Source organism: Microcaecilia unicolor, chromosome 6 (assembly GCF_901765095.1).
Source record: "Microcaecilia unicolor chromosome 6, aMicUni1.1, whole genome shotgun sequence".
Lineage (NCBI taxonomy): Eukaryota > Metazoa > Chordata > Amphibia > Gymnophiona > Siphonopidae > Microcaecilia > Microcaecilia unicolor.
In genome coordinates, this window is record NC_044036.1 from 30895104 (window position 1) to 30921716 (window position 26613).

The window sequence follows — 26613 nt, forward strand, 5'->3', positions numbered from 1 at the left end:
ACATGGAATGTTGCTACTCTTTGGGGTTCTGCCAGGTACTTGTGACCTGGCTTGGCTACTACTGGAAACAGGATACTGGGCTAGGTGGGCCATTGGTCTTACCCAGTATTGCTATTTTTATGTTCTAACACAAAGGTGTTTACAAAGTCGACTGATCACAACACTGTTTTTATAGTATGAGAGTGGTCACTCCAGAATACTGAAAGACAGTTTACCCTTTTCTCAACTGTTTAGATCGATATAATTGTACAACTATGAAAGAATTTAAAGTACAAGGCCAACAGTTGATGAATAAATTGGTATTGAGAGGATATCCAATTGGTGTAGAGAGAAAAGTACAATAATCGAGATTTTTTTTCTATCATCTTCAGGTTCCAAGGTTTCTGACAGTTCCAGTACAGACTCGTGTTTTGAGATAGTCTTCACAAGGAGCGGATGTGTTGAAGATTATTAGGAAACATTGGGATCTGCTAAAGTTACATCCAGTTTTTTTTGGATGCTAATGTAAGAATTGCTTTTTCAAGAGAGCAGAATCTAAAAGAAATTTTATGTAAAGCTGAACACTGTTCCACTACAACTAAGAAACATTTGTTACCAGTAGGACAAGTGTTTCAATTGTGCCATCTGTGATACTACGTTGCAAACAAGTCTTCAAAGAAAGGATTTCAAAATCCAACAGATGGCAAAGTGTACAAAACTCATAATTTCACTAGTTGTAAAACAGATTATGTGATTTATGTTGTTAAGGGGCTCATTTTCGAAACAGAAAACCATTCAACAAGCAGCAGAAAGCGGCATTTGGATGTTTTCCTTGCCAAAAACATCCAAATCTCTATTTTGGAAACGCATTTTTTAAGCGTTTTGCTATGCAATTCGTCTTCAGTGTGTTCAAATCGCAAAGGTGTGGGTTAGGGGTGGGATCTGGGCGTTCCCAAAACCTGGACGTTTTTCTGACATTAGGGAACGAAACAAAAAAAATGTCCAGGGCTACAATTTAGATATTTTGGTATAGATCTATTTTGACCATGACTAAGTCAGAAAAAGGTGTCCTAAGTGACCAGATGACCACTGGAGGAGGGGTTAAGGAATAACCCCCCTCCTCCCACCTCCCAAAGGTGTCAAAGAAACAGTACATACTAGCCTCTACGACAGCTTCAGATGTTATAGCCAGTCCTATTGGAGCAACAAGCAGGTCCCTGGAGTAAAACTCCTGATATCCGATCAGGTACCGCATACAGTTCAAGCTTCTCCTACTAACCTACAAATGCACTCAATCTGCAGCCCCTCATTACCTCTCTACCCTCATTTCCCCTTACGTCCCTACCTGAAATCTCCGCTCACAGGACAAATCCCTCCTCTCAGTACCCTTCTCCACCACCGCCAACTCCAGGCTCCACCCTCTCTGCCTCGCCTCACCCCATGCTTGGAATAAACTCCCTGAGTCCATACGCCAGGCCCCCTCCCTGCCCATCTTCAAATCCTTGCTCAAAGTTCACCTTTTAAATTATAAGTTGACAGTTTTTGAAAATGTTTTAGTAAATTTATCCAGTAAGATTTTAAAAGGCTGTTACTGATTCTGTTTTTGCGGTTTTTAGATAAAGCTGAACCGACTGGGCACAAAATAATAAACCCCTGAAGAAGCTGTGTAATATGGCGAAATGGGGCCACGTTGGGATGTCATAAGTAACATAGTAGATGACAGCAGCACGGTCCATCCAGTCTGCCCAACAAGATAAACTCACATGTGCCACTTTTTGTGTATACCTTACCTTGATTTGTACCTGTCTTTTTCAGGGCACAGACCGTATAAGTCTGCCCAGCACTATCCCCGCCTCCCAACCACCAGCCCCGCCTCCCACCACCGATTCTGGCACAGACCATATAAGTCTGCCCAGCACTATCCCCACCTCCCAACCACCAGCTCTACTATAGTCTCTAATGCAACCTCACTATCGGGATACCCTATCTTCCCTGTTTTGGTGATATCTTTGCAAAATACCTTGATTTTGGACCTCTACATACTTTGGTTTGCTAATTTCTTCCGCTACCTTGGTGTTAACAGACCGTTTGTTCTGATGTTTCCTGCCTTTAAAGTCAAGAGATGTTTGGCACATCTGTCTCGGTTATATATTAGATAGATTTATTGAGTTATACTTTTGTTTCACACATATTCATTGCACTTTGGATAAAAAGGAGGTTTTTATTGACCAATGATTGAACCCATATGAGAATTGACCTATTGATGTCTATTTCAGAGGCTTCTGAGGTCTTTTCCTCCAGAAAAAGAGAAATTTATGTTTCCTTGTTCCTCAAAAAAATGTTACTGTTATATCCCAGCTCTTGGTTTGTGGAGTGCAGGAGTAGCCTAGTGGTTAGTGCAGAGGACTTTGATCCTGGGGAACTGAGTTCAATTCCCACTGCAGCTACTTGTGCCTTTGGGCAACTCACTTAACCCTCCATTGCCCGTACCTGAATATATGTAAACTCTTTGAATGTAGTTGCAAAAACTTCGGAAAGGCAGTATATCAAGTCCCATTACCCTTTTCCTATTTGAGATTCTACATGGAATGTTGCTATTCCACTAGCAACATTCCATGTAGAAGCCTGTCCATGCAGATCAGCAACGCGGCCGCGCAGGCTTCTGTTTCTGTGAGTCTGACGTCCTGCACGTACGTGCAGGACGTCAGACTCACAGAAACAGAAGCCTGCGCGGCAAGGGCAGGCTTCTACATGGAATGTTGCTAGTGGAGGAGTAGCCTAGTGGTTAGTGCAGTGGACTTTGATCCTGAGGAACTGAGTTCAATTCCCACTGCAGCTCCTTGTGACTCTGGGCAAGTCACTTAACCCTCCATTGCCCCATGTAAGCCGCATTGAGCCTGCCATGAGTGGGAAAGCGCAGGGTACAAATGTAACAAAAATAAAATAGATACTATTGGAGATTCTACATGGAATGTTGCTACTATTGGAGATTCTACACGGAATGTTGCTATTCCACTAGCAACATTCCATGTAGAAGGCTGCGCACGCTTCTGTTTCTGTGAGTCTGACGTCCTGCACGTATGTGCAGGACGTCAGACTCACAGAAGCAGAAGCCTGCGCGGCCACATTGGTGATCTGCAAGGGCAGGTTTCTACATGGAATATTGCTAGTGGAATAGCAACATTCCATGTAGAATCTCAAATAGTAGCAACAGAATCTCAATAGTAGCAACATTCCATGTAGAATCTCAAATAGGAAAAGGGTGGTCATCTAGAGCATCACTATCAGGCTCCGGTCACTGTCATGCTTGCTTTGTACCTAAGTAGAACTCAGCTGCTGCTCGGTTAGTGTAGAGGATGGCGTTTAGGTCTGGGTTGCTGCACTGCTTCCGTAAACCCTCCGTGTAGGCAGCTATGGCCTTCTTGTATTCCTTTTCCTTGAAGTGGTCATTCCCTTCATCCTTGTAGATCTTGGCTTGTTCTGCAAATAGGATAGAGAATGACAGTCAGTGGAAATTACATCGATATATTTGACAATAATCACAGCCACGTAACAAGACTGTTTTCTTTAAGATAGAAAAAATGGGCTTTATCAGCCAGACTTCAGGTTCTGCTGTATATTAAAGGCAGAAACAGGGTGTGCAACCACATCAAAGCATGTTTCAGTCCAGCTGACCAGTTCAAAGTGTTAGAACAGGTGCATGATGGCTTAGCTCTGTATCAGCTGAGCAGATGTGTGCTTTTCCTAGGCTCCCCAGGGGTCAGAGGGCAGTCAGGTGCACACCTCAAATTTTAACTTTTTCTGGCTGTTTCAGGTTTACCATCTGCAGCAGTAGATTTCAATACTAACTGTTGGCTTTTTGAAATCTATATATATAAAAGGCAAGACCAACGTTCTGAAGCCTCCAGCCGGAAGTGTGAAGCGCCAGAGTTATCCGGTTTCCCCATGAGTGAAGGAAAACAGCACAGCACGAAATCCCTCTCTCTGTAACAGTGAAGGACTCAGAGGGGTAGGGGAGAGAGATGCCTCACTCTCTCTGTAACACAGAACAGCAGGAAACTTAACACTGAAGGACTGGATTCCAAGGGGGGAGGGGGAGGCAGAGAGGGCAGAGGGCAGGGACACACACTCCCACATGCACACTCTGAAGAAAACCTTGCTAGCCCCCGTTTCATTTGCATCAGAAACGGGGCTTTTTTACTAGTAATTGATAATTCTCTGAAATGCCAGAACTCGTGGTTGTTGACAAGGAATAACTCCCTAAATGCAGACCTGGGACTTGCATTTATATATTCTCTTCAAGAAGGGAAAAGGTTAATGAAAATACTAATATTTATGTAGTGAATGAGTGTATACACCCCTGGATAAAATAATGCACAAGGCCACTATGCCCCTTGCTGAGAGAGCTTATACGTTTACAGAGGGATCCAATGACAGTCAACTGGTAAACAAAATGGCTGCCCAGATCCAGTCAGCCCAGTGCATCAACACGCTACTTATAACTCCTGAAACACCAGATACCTTCAGGAGACTTCCCCTCAAACAGCAGAGACTGGATGCAAGCCAGATCAGGATTCTTCTCGGGATCAATTTCTGAAGGTGCCTTCTTCATAAACATTGGAATCTTATCAAATTCCTGCACATGAATGAAAAAGAAGTCAGAGAGCATCTGGAAACTTGTTGCCCTTATCCGGCACAAAAGGAGGAAAAGGAGACAGATAACATGTGGCTTTGGTGACAGAGCTGGCAGTGTACTACAGATGATTACAACACAGATCTGAAGTGCTGTCCGATTGGGCCAAAAGGTTTTTGATTCACTCATATGAATCGATTTTTCAATTCGATTCAGTTCTAAGGCTACTAGCAATAAACAGAAGATAAAATTCATTTGTCTACCTTTGTTGTCTGGTCTTAATTTTAGTCTCGGTTTTTGGCAAATCATTTCATGTGACACAGGTTGTGCGCTGTCTGATATTGGTCGACATTATTGAATATGATCTAATATTTTGTCCAGTCGATGGCTTATACTGTCATCACTGTACCCCTTCAGCCTCACATCTACCCATCCTGCCCTAATTTTTCTCATGCAGAGATTAAACCTCATATTATTAAAATGCATCCGGAGGAGAAGGGCTGTAAGCCTCTAATTTGTTGGGATCTCATTTTGAATCCTGCTTGAACGAGAATGCACTTTCTGCCCATAGTTCTACTATTACTCCTTATCATTTCTATAGCGCTACTAGACGTACGCAGCGCTGTACACTTGAACATGAAGAGACAGTCCCTGCTCGACAGAGCTTACAATCTAATTAGGACAGACAAACAGAACAAATAAGGGATAAGGATAAAGAGTAGCAAGATTCCAGAATCCCATAGTAGCAAGATTCTGTGCAGAATCCTAAAGAGTAGCAAGATTCCGGAATCCCAAGACTACTACTACTACTTATCATTTCTATAGCACTACTAGACGTATGCAGCGCTGTACACTTGAACATGAAGAGACAGTCCCTGCTCGACAGAGCTTACAATCTAATTAGGACAGACAAACAGAACAAATAAGGGATAAGGATAAAGAGTAGCAAGATTCCAGAATCCCATAGTAGCAAGATTCTGTGCAGAATCCTAAAGAGTAGCAAGATTCCGGAATCCCAAGACTACTACTACTACTTATCATTTCTATAGCACTACTAGACGTATGCAGCGCTGTACACTTGAACATGAAGAGACAGTCCCTGCTCGACAGAGCTTACAATCTAATTAGGACAGAAAAACAGAACAAATAAGGGATAAGGACAAAGAGTAGCAAGATTCCGTGCAGAATCCTAAAGAGTAGCAAGATTCCGTTCAGAATCCTAAAGAGTAGCAAGATTCCGGAATCCCATAGTAGCAAGATTCTGTGCAGAATCCTAAAGAGTAGCAAGATTCCGGAATCCCAAGACTACTACTACTACTACTTATCATTTCTATAGCACTACTAGACGTACGCAGCGCTGTACACTTGAACATGAAGAGACAGTCCCTGCCCGACAGAGCTTACAATCTAATTAGGACAAACAGAACAAATAAGGGATAAGGACAAAGAGTAGCAAGATTCCGTGCAGAATCCTAAAGAGTAGCAAGATTCTGTGCAGAATCCTAAAGAGTAGCAAGATTCCGGAATCCCATAGTAGCAAGATTCTGTGCAGAATCCTAAAGAGTAGCAAGATTCCGGAATCCCAAGACTACTACTACTTATCATTTCTATAGCGCTACTAGACGTATGCAGCGCTGTACACTTGAACATGAAGAGACAGTCCCTGCCCGACAGAGCTTACAATCTAATTAGGACAGACAAACAGAACAAATAAGGGATAAGGACAAAGAGTAGCAAGATTCCGTGCAGAATCCTAAAGAGTAGCAAGATTCCGTTCAGAATCCTAAAGAGTAGCAAGATTCCGGAATCCCATAGTAGCAAGATTCTGTGCAGAATCCTAAAGAGTAGCAAGATTCCGGAATCCAAAGACTACTACTACTACTACTTATCATTTCTATAGCACTACTAGACGTACGCAGCGCTGTACACTTGAACATGAAGAGACAGTCCCTGCCCGACAGAGCTTACAATCTAATTAGGACAGACAAACAGAACAAATAAGGGATAAGGACAAAGAGTAGCAAGATTCCGTGCAGAATCCTAAAGAGTAGCAAGATTCCGTTCAGAATCCTAAAGAGTAGCAAGATTCCGGAATCCCATAGTAGCAAGATTCTGTGCAGAATCCTAAAGAGTAGCAAGATTCCGGAATCCCAAGACTACTACTACTCCTTATCATTTCTATACCGCTACTAGACGTACGCAGCGCTGTACACTTGAACATGAAGAGACAGTCCCTGCTCGACAGAGCTTACAATCTAATTAGGCCAAACAAGAGATAAGGGAATATTAAAGTGAGGATGATAAAATAAGGGTTCTACATACCAACATACCCACTTACATACCCTCCTTAAAACTTTCATGACATACACACATACCTTCCACATCTTCAACACACACATACACGCATACCACTTACCTCCCCCCCCCACCCTTTCCACAACTGAATGCTGGGGATCATCTCCACTGTAGGCTCTGTCAAATGACATCACCCATATGTGAGAATGTGTGTCCTGTTTCACTGTCTTTCAAAATGATGTCCCAATTATATGTTTATATTTATTTATATCCCACCTTTATCCAAGGCATGTAACACCACAACATATACAAAAACAAACAAAAATAAATACAATACAAACTACTTATCAATACAATAACATCAGTCCCATACAAATACAGCAGCAAAGGACACCAGAAAGCATTATTAATCAACAAGATGGTCCAGCAGATAGCACTTCAACATCTGCTTAAACAATGCAGTATTCTGTTGTGATGTCAAGGAAAAAGGGAATTTATTCCATGCCTGAGGTCCAGCCTCAGAGAGAGTACCAGTTCTAGTGAGTTGTAATCGCAGATGCCTCAGTTCTATGTTGAATAGAGTTTTTCTTAGTTACTCTTCCACCAGATGACTCCTAAATGCACTGCTATTTTGTAAATGTGCTCCCTGAAATTAACCAAAGACATAATTATATACAACAAGGGATCACAGCCAAAAAGAAGCCTGTTCTAAAGTACAGAAGATGTTCCTGTGTTGAAACTGCAGAGAGGGTCCAATGAACAGAACAAAGTCCAAAAAAAAAAAAAAGCAGCACCAAGAGCCTTCAAAATCAGGACGCAGCTCCTTTAATTATATGACTTGAAAATCATTCTTCCATTAATGACTCGACATGGGCCATGTTTCAGCACATGGCACCTGCGTCTGGGGTCAAATGTGTTCCGACATGTAATGGATTCAGTGTGCAGCCGCGGAGCTTCCTCCCATGCACATTACAAAGTAATCACTCAGTGCATTAGGAACAAAGTCGGTCTCCTTATGCTCTGATCAGTGAGTGATTACGTTGCAATGTGCATGGGAGGAAGCTCCACTGCTACACATTGAATCCATTACATGTTGGAACACATTTGACCCTTGATGCAGGCACTGTCGGCCGAAACACGGCCCGTGTTGGGTCATTCAAGTCATATAATTAAAGGAACCGTGTCCTGATTTTGAAGACTCTTGGTGCTTTTCGGTTTTTTTGAACAAAAAAAATGTACCTTCTGTTTCCACGTTTGTAAATTATTTTTTGTGAAACAATTTTAATGAAATGCATTATTTCTAAAAGAGAGTGGCCTGCTTTGTGGGATTTTTCTTTATCATTTAATATAGAAGCTTCTCTTTTCTGTCACAAATAAAGCATGATTTTTTTTTTCAAAGGTGAACTTGCTAAAAGCTCTGCAGCAAGATGAATTACTTAGCGAAAAATCTTTGGTTTATCATTGGGAAGTCAGTGCAAAGAGAACAGGCATGATCTGGAAACAGAGTGATCCTTTCTGATCTGCCAGGAGGAGATGAGATGAGACTTTCAAACAAGCTTCACTGTTCAGGGCAGGGGCGTAGCCAGACTTCGATGGGAGGGGGGTCCACAGCCTGAGGTAGGGGGGCACGTTTTAGCCCCCCCCAGCGCCGCCAACCCCCCCGCCAACTTTCACTACCCCCCACTGCTGCCGCAACCCTCTCGACCCCCTCTTTCTGCCGCCAACCCTCTCCCACCAGGTACCTTTGCTGGCGGGGGACCCCAATCCCTGCCAGCCAAAGTCCTCTTCTCGGCCACGTGGCGTTGCTGACCCCCCCCCCCCCCGCTGCCGTCACAACCCTCTCAACCCCCCCCCCCCCCGCCAGGCCATCAGACACACGCACAGAAACTTGATCAGATCATTCAGCAAGCAACGCCGCGCAGCCGAGGAGAGGACTTCAGCTGGTGGAGGTTGGGGTCTCCTGCCAGTAAAGGTATACGATGGCGGCGGGGGAGGGTTGGTGGCAGGAAGGGGAGGTCAAGAGGGTCACGGCAGGGGGGGTCTAGGGCCAAACCTACGGGGGCCCAGGCCCCCGTGGCCCCATAGTAGCTACGCCCCTGGTTCAGGGTGAGGAGTCCAAGCAGTTTTGTGTCAAGCTGATTTTCAGATCATGCCACTCAAAGGGCTCTCTTCCTCATTGGCGGGTACATCTTCTGATACATCTCATGGCCACAGTAGACTCATAAACAGAATCTTTTCTTGCAACAAGAATCTTCTCATTGTGTTTGCTAGATGGGCCTCTTTCTTCTCCAGCAGTGAACAGAAGCAACCAACATCGCTCCTGTGGGCCCCACAGCCTTCCCTCTTTCGTATTACCACCTCTGAGGAAGCAGGAAGTCATGTCACCGGGAAGGCTACCATCATTGGCACAGTCATTTTTCTACCCCCTACTCCTTTGGCTGCTGGTGAAATCCCTGTGTTTCCTCTCCCCTACCCCCCAACCCTTTTAATTCCTTCCCTCTAGAGCACACATCCCCCTTCTTGTGCCATTTCCTCCAGCATGCAGCTGGCATGTGCAGCACCTCTTATCTGATGCTGGGTCACCTCCTCTTTTGGGTCCTACAAGAACACAAGACCCTACAATTCTATTGGCCGATTAGAAGCCCTTAGAAGAGGTGGCATCAGCAAGTCAAGAAGTGCCGCCCACCAATGAGTTCAGCGCTGCGTAACCCTAGTAGCGCTTTAGAAATGTTAAGTAGTAGTAGTATAAAGGGGTAGAAACAAAGGAAAAAACCACTAGGCTGAAGGCAGCAGCAGTGCTGAACCATCCCTTCTTTGCAATGGCTGCTGCGTTGGCAGGTCCCTGCCTTCTCTCTGTTGGCAGACCATCTCACCTGCACTTCAACTGGGAACTGCGCATTAGACAGCCTAAAGTTCAGGTGAAGAGCAGTTGGATAAAGAAGGACTTGAAATGAGGGATTTAATTCATTAAATCACCAAGTAGTTCTAGTACTGTGGAAAAAAAAAAGCCTATTTGGGAAAAAATACTTTTGAATAGTATTAAATATATACCTTACAAGACCATCATAAACAAACGCCAGTAGAAATGCGTTAAGCCTTTGAAGAAAGTGATGGACGAGAGGCAGTGAGGATTTTTATCATCAAGCTCATTTTCAAAGCACTTAGCCTCCCAAAGTTCCATAGAAACCTATGGAACTTAGCCTCCCAAAGTGCTTTGAAAATATGCCTTAGTCACTAACCTGGAACCGCTTTGATCTTACTTCCTTTTGCAGCTGGCGTGGAGGGTGGAAGCCTGCATAGATCTCAACCTAGTAATTTTATTAAAACTTATCACTGGTGAGAGGCATTGAGATCTCAGACAGAGTTCAACACTTTCCGCCTCCAATTCACAGGATCTTTGACTTTCTGAAAGCTAGGCGGAGATCTGTCAGTACAGAACCAGTCAGGGAAGGACCACTGTACTTCCTCCTTCCAAATTTCAGACTGCCATGTAATTCCAGATTTGCTTGACAAGTTGATCCATTTCTGGGTTTACCCCACTGCACGCAAGGGCATGTGTTCAACTCTACTTTATTGGGTTTATTAAATCAAAGTCAATGTATACACAACATTAGAGAAAGTGTATCTATGCCAAAATGTAAAGTAATCAGAACAAATACTGCAGACCCGAAAGAATTCAGGTCAATACAATGCGGGTTCACTTTGGACCCAAAGATAACACAGAATCGCTTACAATGTAGTGACACCTGAAGAACTTTAATCTTCCTTGTCACATTGGACACCCCAACCAAACAAACACTTACAACTTGGGTAGGGCAGGCAGTGGCAGTGTCCCCAAGTCAAAGTTGTCAACCCCCCCCCCCCCCCCCATTTGGTGCCTGCTTAGCGTTCGCACATGCATGCAGGTGCAAAACTGAGCATGTCATGCGTGAAGGCCAGCCTTCATAAAAACTATGACCATTAACAATACCATCTTTATTCAGTACCGGTATGGATAGTTTGCAAAAGAAAAAACAAAAATAGTCCATTAAAGAAAAACTGCACTTGAAGTCTGGAAAAAAACTCAAGCAGAGGTATTTTGACATTTAGGAGTAGAGTAATCCATGCTGAGGGACTGGATAAAAGATGACAGCAATTTATGGTAAGCAATACCTGAATTTGGTGTCACTGAAGGCCTACAACTAAAGCAACTGAAGATGGCCTGTGACAAGTCCACTTGATAAAAGGTGTCTTCATGTAATTTACCCGGAAGAGTGCAGAGGAAACACCAATTTCTGGAGAGATCATAAGTCAGGCAGAGAAACTGAAGAAAGAGCTGATAAACAATCATCGAGGGAAAACAGGAAAGGATTTTCAAGGAAGTAAGGGGTGGCTCAGCAGATGGAAGAAAAGACACAGAATTCGCCAAGCTGCAATTTCAGGCGAAATTCAATCTACAGACACAAAAGTACCTTCCTGAGCACATCAGTTCTCCAGGACTGGAATTAAGTGGGCATCATATAACATTTCGGGGAGTATATTGCATGCTCCGTACCTGGACACTGCTATATGTAAGTTTCAAGAACAAAAGGCATAAGGATTCAAGCTAATGAAAAAACAGAGCGACTCTTCTGTTCTACATGAACAAGACTAGCACCCATAAAGTGAAATCACTCTATTAGAAAATCCTGATTGCCAAGGTGCTTTCACCACAAAAGCATGGAAAAACACTGGCATTCTCAAATCGATACAGCAAAAATGCATGGATGACCTCTGTCCGGTCTCATCTGAGGAAGAAGGGATGGGAACCTCAAGCATTGCCACTGTTGGACAACTACCTAGCTCATCCACCAAAGAACACAATATCAAAAATTCAGCCTTTGGATCAAGGGACATCAAGATGCACTACAGAAAGAATTTAAGAAGAATCATAGGGGAGAACAGGTCAGTTACAGAATGCCTACCAAAACCCACGTTCGCAGGAGTTTTTGACTTGGCAGAAAAAGGCATGAAACGCTGTTTCACAATCAAGAGATGCTGGGAACGGGGGGACTGGGCAAGACATTTTCATCCGGCTCCAGTAGACAAGGTTTGGATGCCGAGGAGCCATCATGAGTTTGAAGATGTCACTGAGAAGGATGTATGGGAACAAGGCAGAGACAGTGTAACAACAGATTTATTACACAACCTCCCACTAAGGATGTAGATGATGGGATCCATAATGACTGTCCTGCTTTTGAAGTGGCTGGCTGATGACAACTGTGGCAAATATTCTGGACAAGACTGTACTTTCTAGCCAACAGGGCAATGATAAGGTCAATGATGATCCACACATCAGTAATTGTAAAGAATAAAAGCAAACAAGATATAAATCCACTTATTTGATCTCTGTTAAAAAATGTAATGTATTCTGTGGTTTGGAAATGTTTGATGTCAGTAAGCCATTTAATTTAAAAAAAAAACACAGACTCATAACATTAACAAGAGCTTTGGACCCTGGTGCCCATGTTATATTGGGTCTACAGTGTATAAATTCCTCTCCCTAATCCTTCCAAATCTCTTCCCTTTCACATACAAGTACAGAATAAACATTTAACATCTTCATATAGATTGGCCAGTTACTGATTCTAATCAAGGTCAGATTAATCAAATATTCATTTTCCCCCAACTAGTTCTCATAAGATAACCATACAGAGAAGGATTTCTCTAATTTCCTTTTCAGTTTTTAATTTAGTTCATATATTTCCTGTGGCAGTTCTTGCACAAAATATGTAGATCACAAAGGAATGATGTTTAAAAAGAGTCTTTTTATTATGACGCTGGATCAGTGGAATTTGAACTCTGGCTACCTTAAGAACATAAGAATTGCCATACTGGAACAGACCAAAGGACATCCTGCTTCCAACAGTGGCCAATCCAGGTCACAAGTACCTGGCGAGATCCCAAAACAGTACAATACATTTTATGCTGCTTATTATAGAAATAAGCAGTGGATTTTTCCCAAGTTCATTTTATTATTATTTTTTAAATATGTTTTATTGATGACAAATTGTACAATAGACAATGGTACTAATACAACAATTCAATATCTACCATAAACTTATATTATTGACAGAGTATCAAAGCTCCAAAGATGCAGTTTGCCATCTTACTTTTCCCCCCTCAACTCTCCCCCTTCCTTTTTGGTTCCCTACCCCCCCCCCCCCCCCCCCCCCCCATCACCCTCCCTTCAATTAATGAGAACATCTCTAGTGCCTAGTCAACTGTTGAGTACCCTGCTGCGAGCAAGTGGAGTCAAGGTGTCACAAGAAGGGGACCAACACTCCAACACTGCAGAAATCTATCTCCCTTACGTGAGGCAAGGTCTGGGACCATCCTGCGCTCCATAGTGCTTAGTGTAGAGTGGAGGAGTGGCCTAGTGGTTAGAGCACCGGTCTTGCAATCCAGAGGTGGCCGGTTCAAATCCCACTGCTGCTCCTTGTGATCTTGGGCAAGTCACTTAACCCTCCATTGCCTCAGGTACAGACTTAGATTGAGAGCCCTCCTGGGACAGAGAAATATCCAGAGTACCTGAATGTAACTCACCTTGAGCTACTACTGAAAAAGGTGTGAGCAAAATCTAAATAAAATAAATGGAATGTTGCTACTATTGGAGATTCTACATGGAATGTTGCTATTATTGGTGATTCTACATGGAATGTTGCTGAGTGGAGGAGTGGTTAGAGCACCGGTCTTGCAATCCAGAGGTGGCCGGTTCAAATCCCACTGCTGCTCCTTGTGATCTTGGGCAAGTCACTTAACCCTCTATTGCCTCAGGTACAAACTTAGATTGAGAGCCCTCCTGGGACAGAGAAATATCCAGTGTACCTGAATGTAACTCACCTTGAGCTACTACTGAAAAAGGTGTAAGCAAAATCTAAATAAATAAATAGTGTAATCATATATGACCTCCAAAGTTGGACAGAGGGGGGCTGTCTGATTCCAACCATGTCTTGAGTATCATTTTTTTTCCCCATCACTGTACGCCTTAGAAACTCAGGCGATCCAACTGATTCTTTTGCCCACTTCTTGCTTTCAACATACCTAAAAAAATTTTTTACTAAGTACTTTTGCCTCCAACGCAATCTTTTTTTTTCAAAGTTCCTCTTTGCCTTCCTTATCAGCGCTTTGCATTTGACTTGCCATTCCTTATGCTTTTTCTTATTATTTTCAGTCAGATCTTTCCATTTTCTGAAGGACTTTCTTTTAGCTCTAATAGCTTCCTCTGCTTCACTTTTTAACCATGCCGGATGTCATGTGGTCTTCCTTCTTCCGTTTCTAATACATGGAATATATTTGGCCTGGGCTTCCTGGATGGTATTTTTGAAAAGCATCCATGCCTGATGTAAATTTTTCACCTTCACAGATGCTCCTATAAGTGTTTTGTTCACCATTCTTCTCCCTAGCATACCCTGTTACATTTACCCAGTCAAGATCGGGGTTATTGAAATCACCCATTATTATTGTGTTCTCCACTTTGTTAGCCTCCCTAACTTGTGATAACATTTCTACATCTGTCTATTCATCATGGTCAGGTGGACGGTAGTACACGCCTATCGCTATCCTTTTCCCCATTACACACGGAATTTCAATCCATAGGGATTCCAAGATGTGTTTTGTTTCCTGCACAATTTTCAAATCTATTTGATTCAAGGCCCTCCTTAACAGACCCCTCCACCAATTCAATCCACCCTATCACTATACTATAATTTGTACCCCGGTATGACAGTGTCCCACAGGTTACTCTCCTTCCACCAGGTCTCAGAGATGCCTATTATGTCTAATTTTTCAGTTAGTACAATATTCTAACGCTCCTGGCATTTGCATATAGACATTTCAAACTATGTTTGTTTTTCCTATTTACATCTTGCTTTGCAGTTGACAGTGTTTTTTTGTCTGCTTTTTATTTAGACACCTGGTCTACTATAGTCTCTAATGCAACCTCGCTATCGGGATACCATATCTTCCCTGTTTTGGTGATATCTTTGCAAAATACCTTGATTTTGGACCTCTGCATACTTTGGTTTGCTAATTTCCTCCGCTACCTTGGTGTTAACAGACCGTTTGTTCTGATGTTTCCTGGGATCTGCCCTGATTTTTTTTTTTTTTTTGTTACATTTGTACCCCACGCTTTCCCACTCATGGCAGGCTCAATGCGGCTTACATGGGGCAATGGAGGGTTAAGTGACTTGCCCAAAGTCACAAGGAGCTGCCTGTGCCTGAAGTGGGAATCGAACTCACTTCCCCAGGACCAAAGTCCACCACCCTAACCACTAGGCCACTCCTCCACTGTTGCTACTATTGGAGATTCTACATGGAATGTTGGCATTCCATGTAGAAGTCGGCCCTTGCAGATCACCAATGTGGCCGCGCAGGCTTCTGCTTCTGTGAGTCTGACGTCCTGCACGTACGTGCAGGACGTCAGACTCACAGAAACAGAAGCCTGCGCAGCCTTCTACATGGAATGTTGCTAGTGGAATAGCAACATTCCATGTAGAATCTCCAATAGTAGCAACATTCCATGTAGAATCTCCAATAGTATCTATTTTATTTTTGCTACATTTGTACCCTGCGCTTTCCCACTCATGGCAGGCTCAATGCGGCTTACATGGGGCAATGGAGGGTTAAGTGACTTGCCCAGAGTCACAAGGAGCTGCCTGTGCCTGAAGTGGGAATCAGGACCAAAGTCCACCACCCTAACCACTACTCCATTTTCAGCCTGTTACCCTAACCACTAGCCTGCTCCTCTACTTATTTTTATTAGGAAGTCAGAACTACAAAGCCCTATGTACAACAGGGCAAACTCAGAACTAGTTCAGCCTGACAAATCGGGAATCTGAGCTTATGCATAGCTCCGGCTTGGCACAAATGCACTAACCTCTTCCCACGTGGCCTCATTAAAGCCTCCCTTATATTTCTGGCTTTTAAATGTATCCAAGAAGCTATCCATAGAGTCCTCCTCGTGCGCTGGAGCCTGCGAAGCCATGACGGTGCTGAACAGAGGCTGGTAGGCGACGTCACCACCCGTCCTAGCTGTCCATTTACAAACCACCTTAAGGAAGAAGCCTTCACACGCTCGGAGTCTCCTCCTGTTTTCCAGCTCAGCATACCAGCCAATTACCACGTCGAGCAATAAAAGCAACCTCTGGATTGGTTGTTGTCTTGGATCGATGGTGTTTTACTATTGGTTACCATCATAAATTGTTGCTGACGCCATCAGAGACAAGGAGGGGTGATCCTTCATCTGAGAAAAGACGGTAAAGCGGGGTGGAATGTGAGTATCAATCAACCTCCTTAGGTGTATCAGCCCCAATTGAAACACTGAGGAACACGCAGGGTTTTTTTAATCAAGCATTTACTCTAATATCCTGCGGCAGAGGCAACAAAACAAAAAAAGCCTCAACCCCTCATACTTGTTTAACATGAAAGTAGCTTATCCTCCCCTCATGGTCGCTTTCTATTTCCGCTTCCTGGTTTGCTTGCAGCCAATCTGTCGGAAAGAGTGGACCTGCATCTGCATCCGTCAGCCAATGCGGGAGAAGGAGGCGTGGAGGTGGGGGCGGAGCTTGGTCTCCTCTTCTTCTTCTAGTTCTTTTCTGTAATTAGGATCCCCTGCTGCTGCGCTGCACAGTTCTTTCCTGTAGGTAGGGGACTAATCTTTTTTTTTATTTTATTGTATTTTAAAATATTAACAATATGAATAATATTCATGAAATTATGAATTACCTAAGTGTCGAATTTGTGAGAGCAATATAAACAAACAAAGCACAAAAGCAAGCATGAGTAATGAGAATTAATCTAAGGACAAAGGTGTAGAAGGCTCAAAAATGGATTATCGCAGGCCTTGCAAATTATAAGTTAGAAATATATGTATCTATCGTTTTCCGTTTTAATAATTTCCTAGAGTTGGGGAATGTATGACATCGAAGTTTGGATTCATAGTTCTTATATAAAATAACCCAATTCCACCACATTTGGTAAGAGAGAGAGATGAATTAACCTTGCAAAGATTTACGATAATTTTAATGGCAATAGAGATTAGAAAGTCAAATAAAAGTTTATCTGGATCATCAGATATTTCAGGCATAATGAAGGACTTCCAAATGATGATTTGGAGGGAAATATTAGTAGATAAAAATATTTCTGAAACTTTATCCCATATGTCTGACCAAAAAATGCCACACTCGTATAACATATTTATTTATTGCATTTGTATCCCACATTTTCCCCACATATGGGAAAGTGTACCTGTTGTTTTGGAGCAAGACCAACATAAATCAATAGAATTTGACTGCTAGCTTTGGCTTTCCTGGGGGTCCAGAGCGAGCAGTGATAAACGAAGTATAAGGATAGGGTGATTGAAGCAGACATTGAGGGGGTCTTTTACTAAAGCATAGTAACATAGTAAATGACGGCAGATAAAGACCTTACGTTCCATCCAGTCTGCCCAACAAGATAAACTCATTTACATAGTATGTATACTCGAGTTTGATTTGCCCTTGCCTTTCTCAGGGCACAGACCGTAGAAGGCTACCCAGCACTGTTCTTTACTAAGTTCTGAAGCTAACGTCAAAGCCCCTTAAAATTTACACTCCAGCCCATCCCAATCTATTCGGTCACAATCGGGGCATAGACCGTAGAAGTCTGCCGAGCTCCCATTTTGTTTCTCAATTGCCAGCGTCGCCACCCAATATCCGGTAAGATTCCGCGGAACCATTCCTTCTAAACAGGATTCCTTTGTGTTTATCCCACGCATATTTGAATTCCACTACCGTTTTCATCTTGCTCGAGTTATCTGCAGCAGGGCCCATTTTATTGCTGTGGGCTCTGCTGCAGATAACTCGAGCTAAGCTGTAGTAAAATACCCTCTGAAACTCTAGGACCAAAGGCCCAAAAAGATTGCCATGTTTTGTTTGAAAGATGAGCATTCAAGTCTTTTTCCCAAACTTGTTGAAGTTTCTTTTATGTACTTTACAAACCACCTCTTAGGGAAGAAGAAGCAGCTTTCATGGCACGCTAGACTTGCTTGGAGTCTTCTCCTCCTGTATTCCAGCTCAGCACTAATAGGAGGGTGAAGTGGGTGATGAGGTCTTCAGCTGATGACTCATCATCAGCCCTGGGAGAGGTGGCAGCAGCAGCAGCAGCGAGCCGAGCAGTGACCACGTGGGATTTCAACACCGAGCAGTGACCACGTGGAATTTCAGCAAGAGAAGAGCAGCTCCCCCCTGCTGCTCCTCAGAGAGCTTGGGCTATTTTGGGCTCCTTTCGGGTGTGGAATCGTGGGTTGAGCTTGGGCTATTTTGGACTCCTTTCGGGTGCGGGATCGCGGATTGAGCTTGGGCTATTTTGGGCTCCTTTCGGGTGCGGATTGTTTATATGAATAGGCAAGTAATCAAACATGCGTGGGATAAACACAAAGGAATCCGGTTTAGAAGGAATGCTTCCATGGAATCATAGCAGAGATTGGGTAAACAAAACGGGAGCTGGGCAGACTTTTATGGTCTGTGCCCTGAGAATGGCAAGGACAAATTAAACTCGGGTATAAATATAAAGTATCATGTACCATGTAAAATGAGTTTATCTTGTTGGACAGACTGGATGGACCGTACAGGTCTTTATCTGCCGTCATTTACTATGTTACTATGAAGACTGCAAATTCACTGTGTTCACTGTTAATTATGGAGAAAGCAGGGGAAAATGTCTCATGAATCACCCGCTCACACATCCCCAATATAATATAAGACCTTTATGGTGATTAGTCTTAATCATCGGCAGAAAAACTGCCTCCATCCATATTAACATGACTTGAAATTAAGTGGCTCAAATTTAGTGCATCTGGCCATATAGTCTTAACAATATCATGAATTAAATTAAATTGCTGGATGACCATTGCAATATGTATTCAGCGGGGCTGCCCTTATCTTTGGCTCCATATGTCCCGACGGACATCTGTTTCACCAGTTTGCTTTTTCAAGGGAAACGAGCCTGAACACCTGCAGATAAACAAAAAAGCATCAATCAGCAAACCAGTGAATACATGTTTTAAAAACCCAAACAAATTCTGACTCACAGCAGCTTCACTCCCGCCTAGCCGCATCCTCCATCAGCTGTCAAAAAAATGGCGGTGTCTGTTTTAAAGGGAAGCAACTGGAAACGCATGTAAAGTTAAAGCGGAAACTATGTGTTGGAGTTCTTAATTCACATGTAACAGCCCTACTGTAGACTTGTATTGAGACTTTGTGGCACTAGAGAACGCAAGTGAAAAATCCAAAATAGCTCCTGTAATAAAATACGATTGATGTCACCACCCCGTGGGAGGGATAAATCCGGTCAATGGCCAAACACCTCAATTCACTGAAATTATGTCCTAATGTAATATAGTGTTAGACAATCAGAGCTCCTGTGCGCCGTTTTGTGATAGAGGATCTGTGCTCAGTAATACAGGTACGTAAAGCCCTTTTAGTCTTGCCCACGTGGAGGAGTGGCCTAGTGGTTAGGGTAGTGGACTTTGGTCCAGGGGAACTGAAGAACTGAGTTCGATTCCCACTTCAAGCATAGGCAGCTCCTTGTGACTCTGGGCAAGTCATTTAACCCTCCATTGCCCCATGTAAGCCGCATTGAGCCTGCCAAGAGTGGGAAAGCGCAGGGTACAAATGTAACAAAAATAAATAGATACTATTGGAGATTCTACATGGAATGTTACTATTCCACTAGCAACATTCCATGTAGAAGCCTGCGCGGCCACATTGGTGATCTGCAAGGGCCGACTTCTTGGAACATTCCATGTAGAATCTCAAATAGTAGCAACAGTGGAGGAGTGGCCTAGTGGTTAGGGTGGTGGAACTGAGGAACTGAGTTCATTTCCCACTTCAGGCACAGGCAACTCCTTGTGACTCTGGGCAAGTCACTTAACCCTTCATTGCCCCATGTAAGCCGCATTGAGCCTGCCATGAGTGGGAAAGCGCGGGGTACAAATGTAACAAAAATTAAAAAAAAACTTCTCACGGGCATTTCACAACGTATACAACGTGTGTGGTTGAACAAGAAGTGTGATGTCTTAGATGATATACTTTTTTATCTGCTGGATTGCAGAAAGCATCAGTTTGCCGAGTGATCTCACAAGTCTTACAACTAGGGGATTCACATTTGAAATGCCCCCCCCCCCCCCCCCCCCCGGGTAATAGCAAGGAGTTGTTGACACTTGGTAGTTGTGCGGGGCTTAGTAGTTCTTTTAAATTTCTTGCACGCGCAAAGGCTACCCGCAAAGACTGATTTTTAAATAAAGGGTGTGTTTGCATTATATCCCCATTGTGTTTGATTATGTTTGCCACCGCATCCCCTCCCGACATAAACTTCAGCACAAAAGTGCTACACGCACTGTCTGACTCTCTAGGTTGCTTGTCAGTAAGTAACAGGGCTCTGTTGTTGTATTTAGCCCTGTGGTCTCCGTAACTCAAAAAAGATATAGTAGAATTGGAAAAGGTACAGCGAAGGGCGACGAAAATGATAGTGGGGATGGGACGACTTTCCTATGAAGAGAGGCTGAGAAGGCTAGGGCTTTTCAGCTTGGAGAAGAGACGGCTGAGGGGAGATATGATAGAAGTGTATAAAATAATGAGTGGAATGGATCGGGTGGATGTGAAGCGACTGTTCACGCTATCCAAAAATACTAGGACTAGAGGGCATGAGTTGAAGCTACAGTGTGGTAAATTTAAAACGAATCAGAGAAAATTTTTCTTCACCCAACGTGTAATTAGACTCTGGAATTCATTGCCGGAGAACGTGGTACGGGCGGTTAGCTTGACGGAGTTTAAAAAGGGGTTAGATAGATTCCTAAAGGACAAGTCCATAGACCGCTATTAAATGGACTTGGAAAAATTCCGCATTTTTAGGTATAACTTGTCTGGAATGTTTTTACGTTTGGAGAGCGTGCCAGGTGCCCTTGACCTGGATTGGCCACTGTCGGTGACAGGATGCTGGGCTAGATGGACCTTTGGTCTTTCCCAGTATGGCACTACTTATGTACTTATGTACTTATGAACCATATTTTGGTAGAACCTCTTAGACTGTATTTTGAAATCTTCGTCCGCCGTACAAATCCGGCGGAAGCATAAAAACTGTGAAAAGGGTTACGTAGGTGCCTAGGACGATAGCTGTTATATTCCAAAATAGTGTTTCCATCCATAGGCGTGACAAACACGTTAGTATGAAATTCATTACTACACGGTGTATCATCTACATCCAAAAAATGTATGTGGGTCCTATAACATCTTTCACATTCAACTTTCTGCCATTTTTCTTCCTCCTTATAGGAGAAAGCAGCTTGATAGTGGAGGAGTGGCCTAGTGGTTAGGGTGGTGGACTTTGGTCCTGAGGAACTGAGTTTGATTCCCACTTCAGGCACAGGCAGCTCCTTGTGACTCTGGGCAAGACACTTAACCCTCCATTGCCCCATGTAAGCCGCATTGAGCCTGCCATGAGTGGGAAAGCGCAGGGTACAAATGTAACAAAAATAAAATAGATACTATTGGAGATTCTACATGGAATGTTGCTACTATTGGAGATTCTACATGGAATGTTGCTATTCCATGTAGAAGGCTGCGCAGGCTTCTGTTTCTGTGCAGGACGTCAGACTCACAGAAGCAGAAGCCTGCGCGGCCACATTGGTGATCTGCAAGGGCCAATTTCTACATGGAATGTTGGAACATTCCATGTAGAATCTCAAATAGTAGCAACAGTAGGGGAGTGGCCTAGTGGTTAGGGTGGTGGACTTTGGTCCTGGGGAACTGAGGAACTGAGTTCGATTCCCACTTCAGGCACAGGCAGCTCCTTGTGACTCTGGGCAAGTCACTTAACCCTCCATTGCCCCAGGTACAAATAAGTACCTGTATACAATATGTAAGCCGCATTGAGCCTGCCATGAGTGAGAAAGCGCAGGGTACAAATGTAACAAAAAAAAAATGATGCGATTAATCGAGTTAAAATTATTGATGCGAGTAAAAAAAAAATTTACGCGATTAATCACGATTGGTGGGCGGCTCTAGTAAAAATGTATTATCATTTCTGATCAATAATGTGCTAACGAAAGGTTGAAGTGATGCACGTTACACAAATTAACATTTAACATGATTGATTTTCTTTCACAGTGGCATAAGCCTGCAGAACTGGGCAGAAAGAATGTTACGAAGAGGACGGAGGGAATTACTGTTCAGCCTGGACGCTTGGCGTCGGCACCATTCCAGGTTCCAGCACTGTCGCGTCGCTAGAACAAAGCGACTTCTGCAGTCCCAGTTCTTTCAGCCTATGAATTTCCGGGAGGACACGGTTCCTGCACTGCAGGGCAAACTGAGTGAGCTGACCTGCAAAAGCCAGCAGCTAATGCTGCAAGCAGGTTTAATCTATCCTTCAAGCCCCGGATGTTATTCCTATCTGCCTTACACGGTTCGGGCCATGGAGAAACTCATTAGACTGATAGACAAAGAAATGCAGGCCATAGGAGGGCAGAAAATTAACATGCCCAGTTTATGCAGTGCAGAACTCTGGAGAGTAAGTGAACGGTGGGATTTAATGGCGAGTGAACTCTTCCGACTTAGAGACAGACACAATAAGGCGTACTGCTTAGGGCCTACTCACGAAGAGGTTATAACAGACCTGATTGCCTCCCAGGGTACCTTATCCTATAAACAGTTTCCTCTCTTGCTTTACCAGGTAACCCGAAAGTTTCGGGATGAGCCCAAGCCTCGCTTTGGCTTATTGCGCAGCAGAGAGTTTTACATGAAGGACATGTACACCTTTGACGTCTCAGAGGAGGCAGCACACCACACCTATAACGCCGTGTGTGATGCCTACTGTCACTTGCTTAGTAGGTTGGGTTTGCAGTTTGTAAAGGTGCAGGCCAGTACTGGCAACATTGGCGGACAGATGTCGCATGAATTTCAGCTTCCTGCAGAAATTGGTGAGGATCGGCTCTTGGTCTGCTCGGGCTGTCAGTTTTCGGCCAACGTGGAAGCGGTAAACCCTGGCCAGACTCTGTGCCCAGCCTGCCAAGGAAAACTGGCCGAAACAAAAGGGATAGAGATCGGGCACACTTTTTACCTGGGCACTAAGTATTCCTCTAGTTTTAATGCTGCTTATTCTAATGCCCAGAACCAGCCTGTTCTAGCAGAAATGGGATGCTATGGCTTGGGTGTTACACGCATGTTGGCCGCTGCTATTGAAGTCCTGTCAACAGAGGACAGCATTCGGTGGCCAGGGCTTATTGCCCCTTACCAGGTCTGTTTCATTCCCCCAAAGAAAGGCAGCAAGGAGGAAAGCGCCACTGCCCTTGTAGAAGCTCTCTATGATGACATTACAGAGGCCACCCCTCAGCTGAAGGGTGACATGCTTCTGGATGACAGGAGTCACTTCAGTATTGGGAAACGACTGAAGGACGCTAAGAGGCTGGGGTATCCATATGTGATCGTAGCAGGGAAGAGAGTGTTAGATACCCCATCCCAGTTTGAAGTTTGGTGTCAGAACACTGGGGAGGTCGTGTTTCTGTCCAGAGAGGGTGTTATGGGATTGCTGAATGAAATGCAAGCTGCATAGAGCACGTCTGCCACTGATTCGCACTGCTTCCATCTGTAAAATATGTCTCGTGCAGCTGGAAGAAAGGTTGTGCAGTTTGGTCGTGTGGAGATCAACACAGCTTAACATGCACCTACGGGGTCTTCACACAGCTGAATCCCAGTTTATGCTGTCTGTATTAATGTGCTGTGCTTTGGCAAAATATGAATAAAATTTTGAATCCAGTAAAGCTGTGTCCTCTGCAAAGCGGTTCTAAATTTTCTATTTTTAGCAGTAGACTTGTGGCAAAAGTTCTCACATTTGGTCCCCTGTCCTGAAGTGGACAAAATAAAAATCGGGTAATTCAGGGAAAGGTATTTAACTTGGAACCTGGTTTACAGGTGCTGGGTATCTTATGAGATTCTAACCTAACACTAGACATTAAGTGTGTGCCCTGGGAAGTAGGATGTTCTATAAATTGAAACCACTAAGGTGCATCACTCATAGGAATATAATGGGTGTCTCTCTCTGTTGGATTATTTGTAGTAAATAATTAGCAGATTTTAGTACACACAGCTTCAGCTTTAGAAATGTTAATTTCTTTCTTCATCTCTCTCTCATTCACCCCTGAATAATTCACTGCTGAGTCACTTTAAAGTTGAAGTAACAAAACATCTGTTTACTCACAGTTTGTAGTTAGATTATAATCAGACAGGCTTATATATACATATTACTATACATTTGTATTATCAGCTCCTTCCATATGCTTAGATGGTAATGGATGCTCACACCACCATAGATCCTCTCAGATTAGGAGAGATCATGAGCTCCATGTGCTCCATGTGCTGCATCTGCTGCATCTAACCCCCACAGGAAGTTGCATAGCTATGTGACCTCTCTAAGTAATTCACATCAGAGGTCACAGAGTAATCACAGAGAAATAATAGGTGACAGTCAATGCATGTAAAATACAATTACATTCCAACAAACCCCTTCTCATGCATAACTGTCATGCAATTATTTATTCATACAAAGTCCAAGCTTTATACGCAGATTCACAAAATGTTCTCTGGGTAACGGTTTGGTCATGATGTCAGCTGTCATCTCACTGGTGTGACAATAGTGTAGACTGATGACCCCTTCTTTTGCCAACTCTCGCACGTTGTGGTATTTCGTTGCGATGTGCTTGGTGCGTGACTGAACCTTGTCATTCTGTGACAGTCGGATGCAGCTCTGATTATCTTCCATTATCTGGATTGGTCTCTTTTCAGCTATTCCGAAATCCAGCAAAAGTTTTTCAATCCACATCAGTTCTCTGCACGCTTCCGATACGGCCACGTATTCAGCTTCTGTAGAAGACAAACTCACAATACTTTGTTTATGACTGGCCCATGAAATTTGTACATTTCCATACATAAACACATATCCACTTGTGGATTTATAATCAGAATGATCCCCTGCCCAATCTGAATCACAGTAACATATTAGTTTTGGATTACTATTGGCTGAAATCTTTAATTTACAATCAATGGTACCCTTTAAATACCTTACCATCCTTTTAACTGCAGTCCAATCTGATTTGGTAGGTGAGCTGACCCTTCTGCTCAAAATTCCTACTGCATTTGCTATATCAGCCCTGTATGTGGTAGCTAGATATAAAAGCTTACCTATGGCTGATCTATATTGGATGTTATCTGGTAAAGGTTCTCTTACTGTTTCATCCTTCAGAAAATCAGTGATCATGGGAGTGCTTACAACTTGGGCATCTTGCATACCTAAACTTTCAATAAGCTCATTTATTTTCTGCTTCTGGCTTAGAAGATAAGAACCATCATTTTGTTTCTCAATTTCTATACCAAGATAGTATGACACATTACCAAGTTCTTTTATCTCAACATTGAGGTTTAAACACTTTACAATGTCCTTGTACTCTTGCTCACTTTCGCTTGCAATGAGCAGATCATCAACAAAGCTAAAATGTATGCATATTGTCCATTTGTGCACCTAGTGTACAAGCATTTATCTGCTTCACCTTGCTTAAATCCTAAATTTGTCAATATTTCATGCAATTTTTCATTCCAACATTTTGCACTTTGCTTTAATCCATAAAGACCTTTGTTTAATTTACACACTAGCTGTCTTTGTTTTGTATTTATGAAACCTGTTGGTTGTTCCATGTACAAGTCTTCAGTTATTTCTCCATGAAGAAACGCTGTTTTCACATCAATGTGTTTGACTTGCATGCCTTTTGAGACTGCAATGCTCAGAAGTGTTCTTATTGTCGTGTGTTTCACTACAGGTGCAAACACTTCATCAAAATCTTCTCCATATTTTTGAAGATATCCCTTTGCGACTAATCTGGCTTTATACCTTTCCACTTTTCCTTGTGCATTCCTTTTTAACTTGAATACCCATTTGCATCCTATAGCTTTCTTGCCAGGAGGTAATTTTGTAAGAATCCAAGTATTATTTTTATCCAATGCATCAATTTCTTCTTGTGCAGCTTTACGCCATTCAGCAGCTTCTTCTGCTGGCATTTTCTCAATCTCATCCCATGTTAAGGGCTCTTGAGCTTCTGCTGACTTTGTTAAGTAAGACAGTCTTGGGGGTGGAACACCTTTGTTTTCCCTGGATGAGCGTCTGACAACAGGTTGGTCTGACCTTTCTGCATCCTCAAAATCTGAGAGTTCTTCTCCAATTGATTCCCCTTCTCCAACTGTACTGTCTTCTTCAATGATCCTTTCTGTGTCTGTTTCCTCTGCCTGTTCCTCGTTAGATACAGGTGAGTTGCTTTCAGACATCTGCCTTGGTATGGCATTTATATACACTGGCATGTCTATTATTGTTCTAGTTTCATATTCTGGATGATAAGGCTCATCTGGGATAATCCAGCCTTTATCAACCCTTTTGTTTTCATCAAAATATGTAACATGTCTTATGCCAACAATGCCAGTTTTCAGATTCAAAATTCTATATCCTTTGTGTCCTGGAGCATAGCCAACTAAAATGCCCCTTTCTGTTGTGGAATCCAGCTTATGCCTTCTTTGCTTTGGTATATGAGCATATGCTGTACTTCCAAATGTTCTTATGTGTGACAGGTTTGGCTTCCTACCATGCCATGTCTCATGTGGTGTGCGCTCAGC

At 43.2% G+C, this 26613-nt stretch overlaps 2 protein-coding genes across 8 annotated transcripts in view; one reads left to right on the forward strand and one right to left on the reverse strand.

Moving 5' to 3' along the window:
- Positions 1 to 15994, reverse strand: part of TTC4 (tetratricopeptide repeat domain 4) — a 39008-nt gene extending 23014 nt beyond the window's left edge. For both annotated transcript variants that reach the window (XR_003942477.1, XM_030206367.1), the window contains exons 1-3: positions 15804 to 15994; positions 4501 to 4615; positions 3298 to 3459 (exon numbers count right to left, since the gene is read on the reverse strand). Coding sequence is in view for 1 of the 2 variants with exons in the window: in XM_030206367.1 (XP_030062227.1) it covers positions 3298 to 3459; positions 4501 to 4615; positions 15804 to 15911 (385 nt within the window). In the remaining variant the exon portion in view is untranslated. The remainder of the gene's footprint in view (positions 1 to 3297; positions 3460 to 4500; positions 4616 to 15803) is intronic.
- Positions 15995 to 16114: 120 nt separating this feature from the next.
- On the forward strand, positions 16115 to 23723 carry PARS2 (prolyl-tRNA synthetase 2, mitochondrial). 6 transcript variants are annotated; one of them, XM_030206361.1, is made up of 3 exons: positions 16269 to 16569; positions 17915 to 18194; positions 22072 to 23723. In XM_030206361.1, the coding sequence occupies exon 3, from the start codon at positions 22103 to 22105 to the stop codon at positions 23510 to 23512; it is 1410 nt and encodes a 469-aa protein (XP_030062221.1). In that variant the 5' UTR covers positions 16269 to 16569; positions 17915 to 18194; positions 22072 to 22102; the 3' UTR covers positions 23513 to 23723. The 6 variants fall into 6 exon arrangements, with proteins under 6 accessions (XP_030062226.1, XP_030062221.1, XP_030062222.1 ...); XM_030206362.1 differs by having other exon boundaries at positions 16269 to 16565; XM_030206364.1 differs by lacking the exon at positions 16269 to 16569 and adding an exon at positions 16888 to 16902.
- Positions 23724 to 26613: the final 2890 nt, after the last annotated feature.

Coding starts and splice junctions, on each gene's coding strand:
- PARS2 (XM_030206366.1), top strand. CDS start 22,103: ATGTTACGAAGAGGACGGAGGGAATTACTGTTCAGCCTGGACGCTTGG.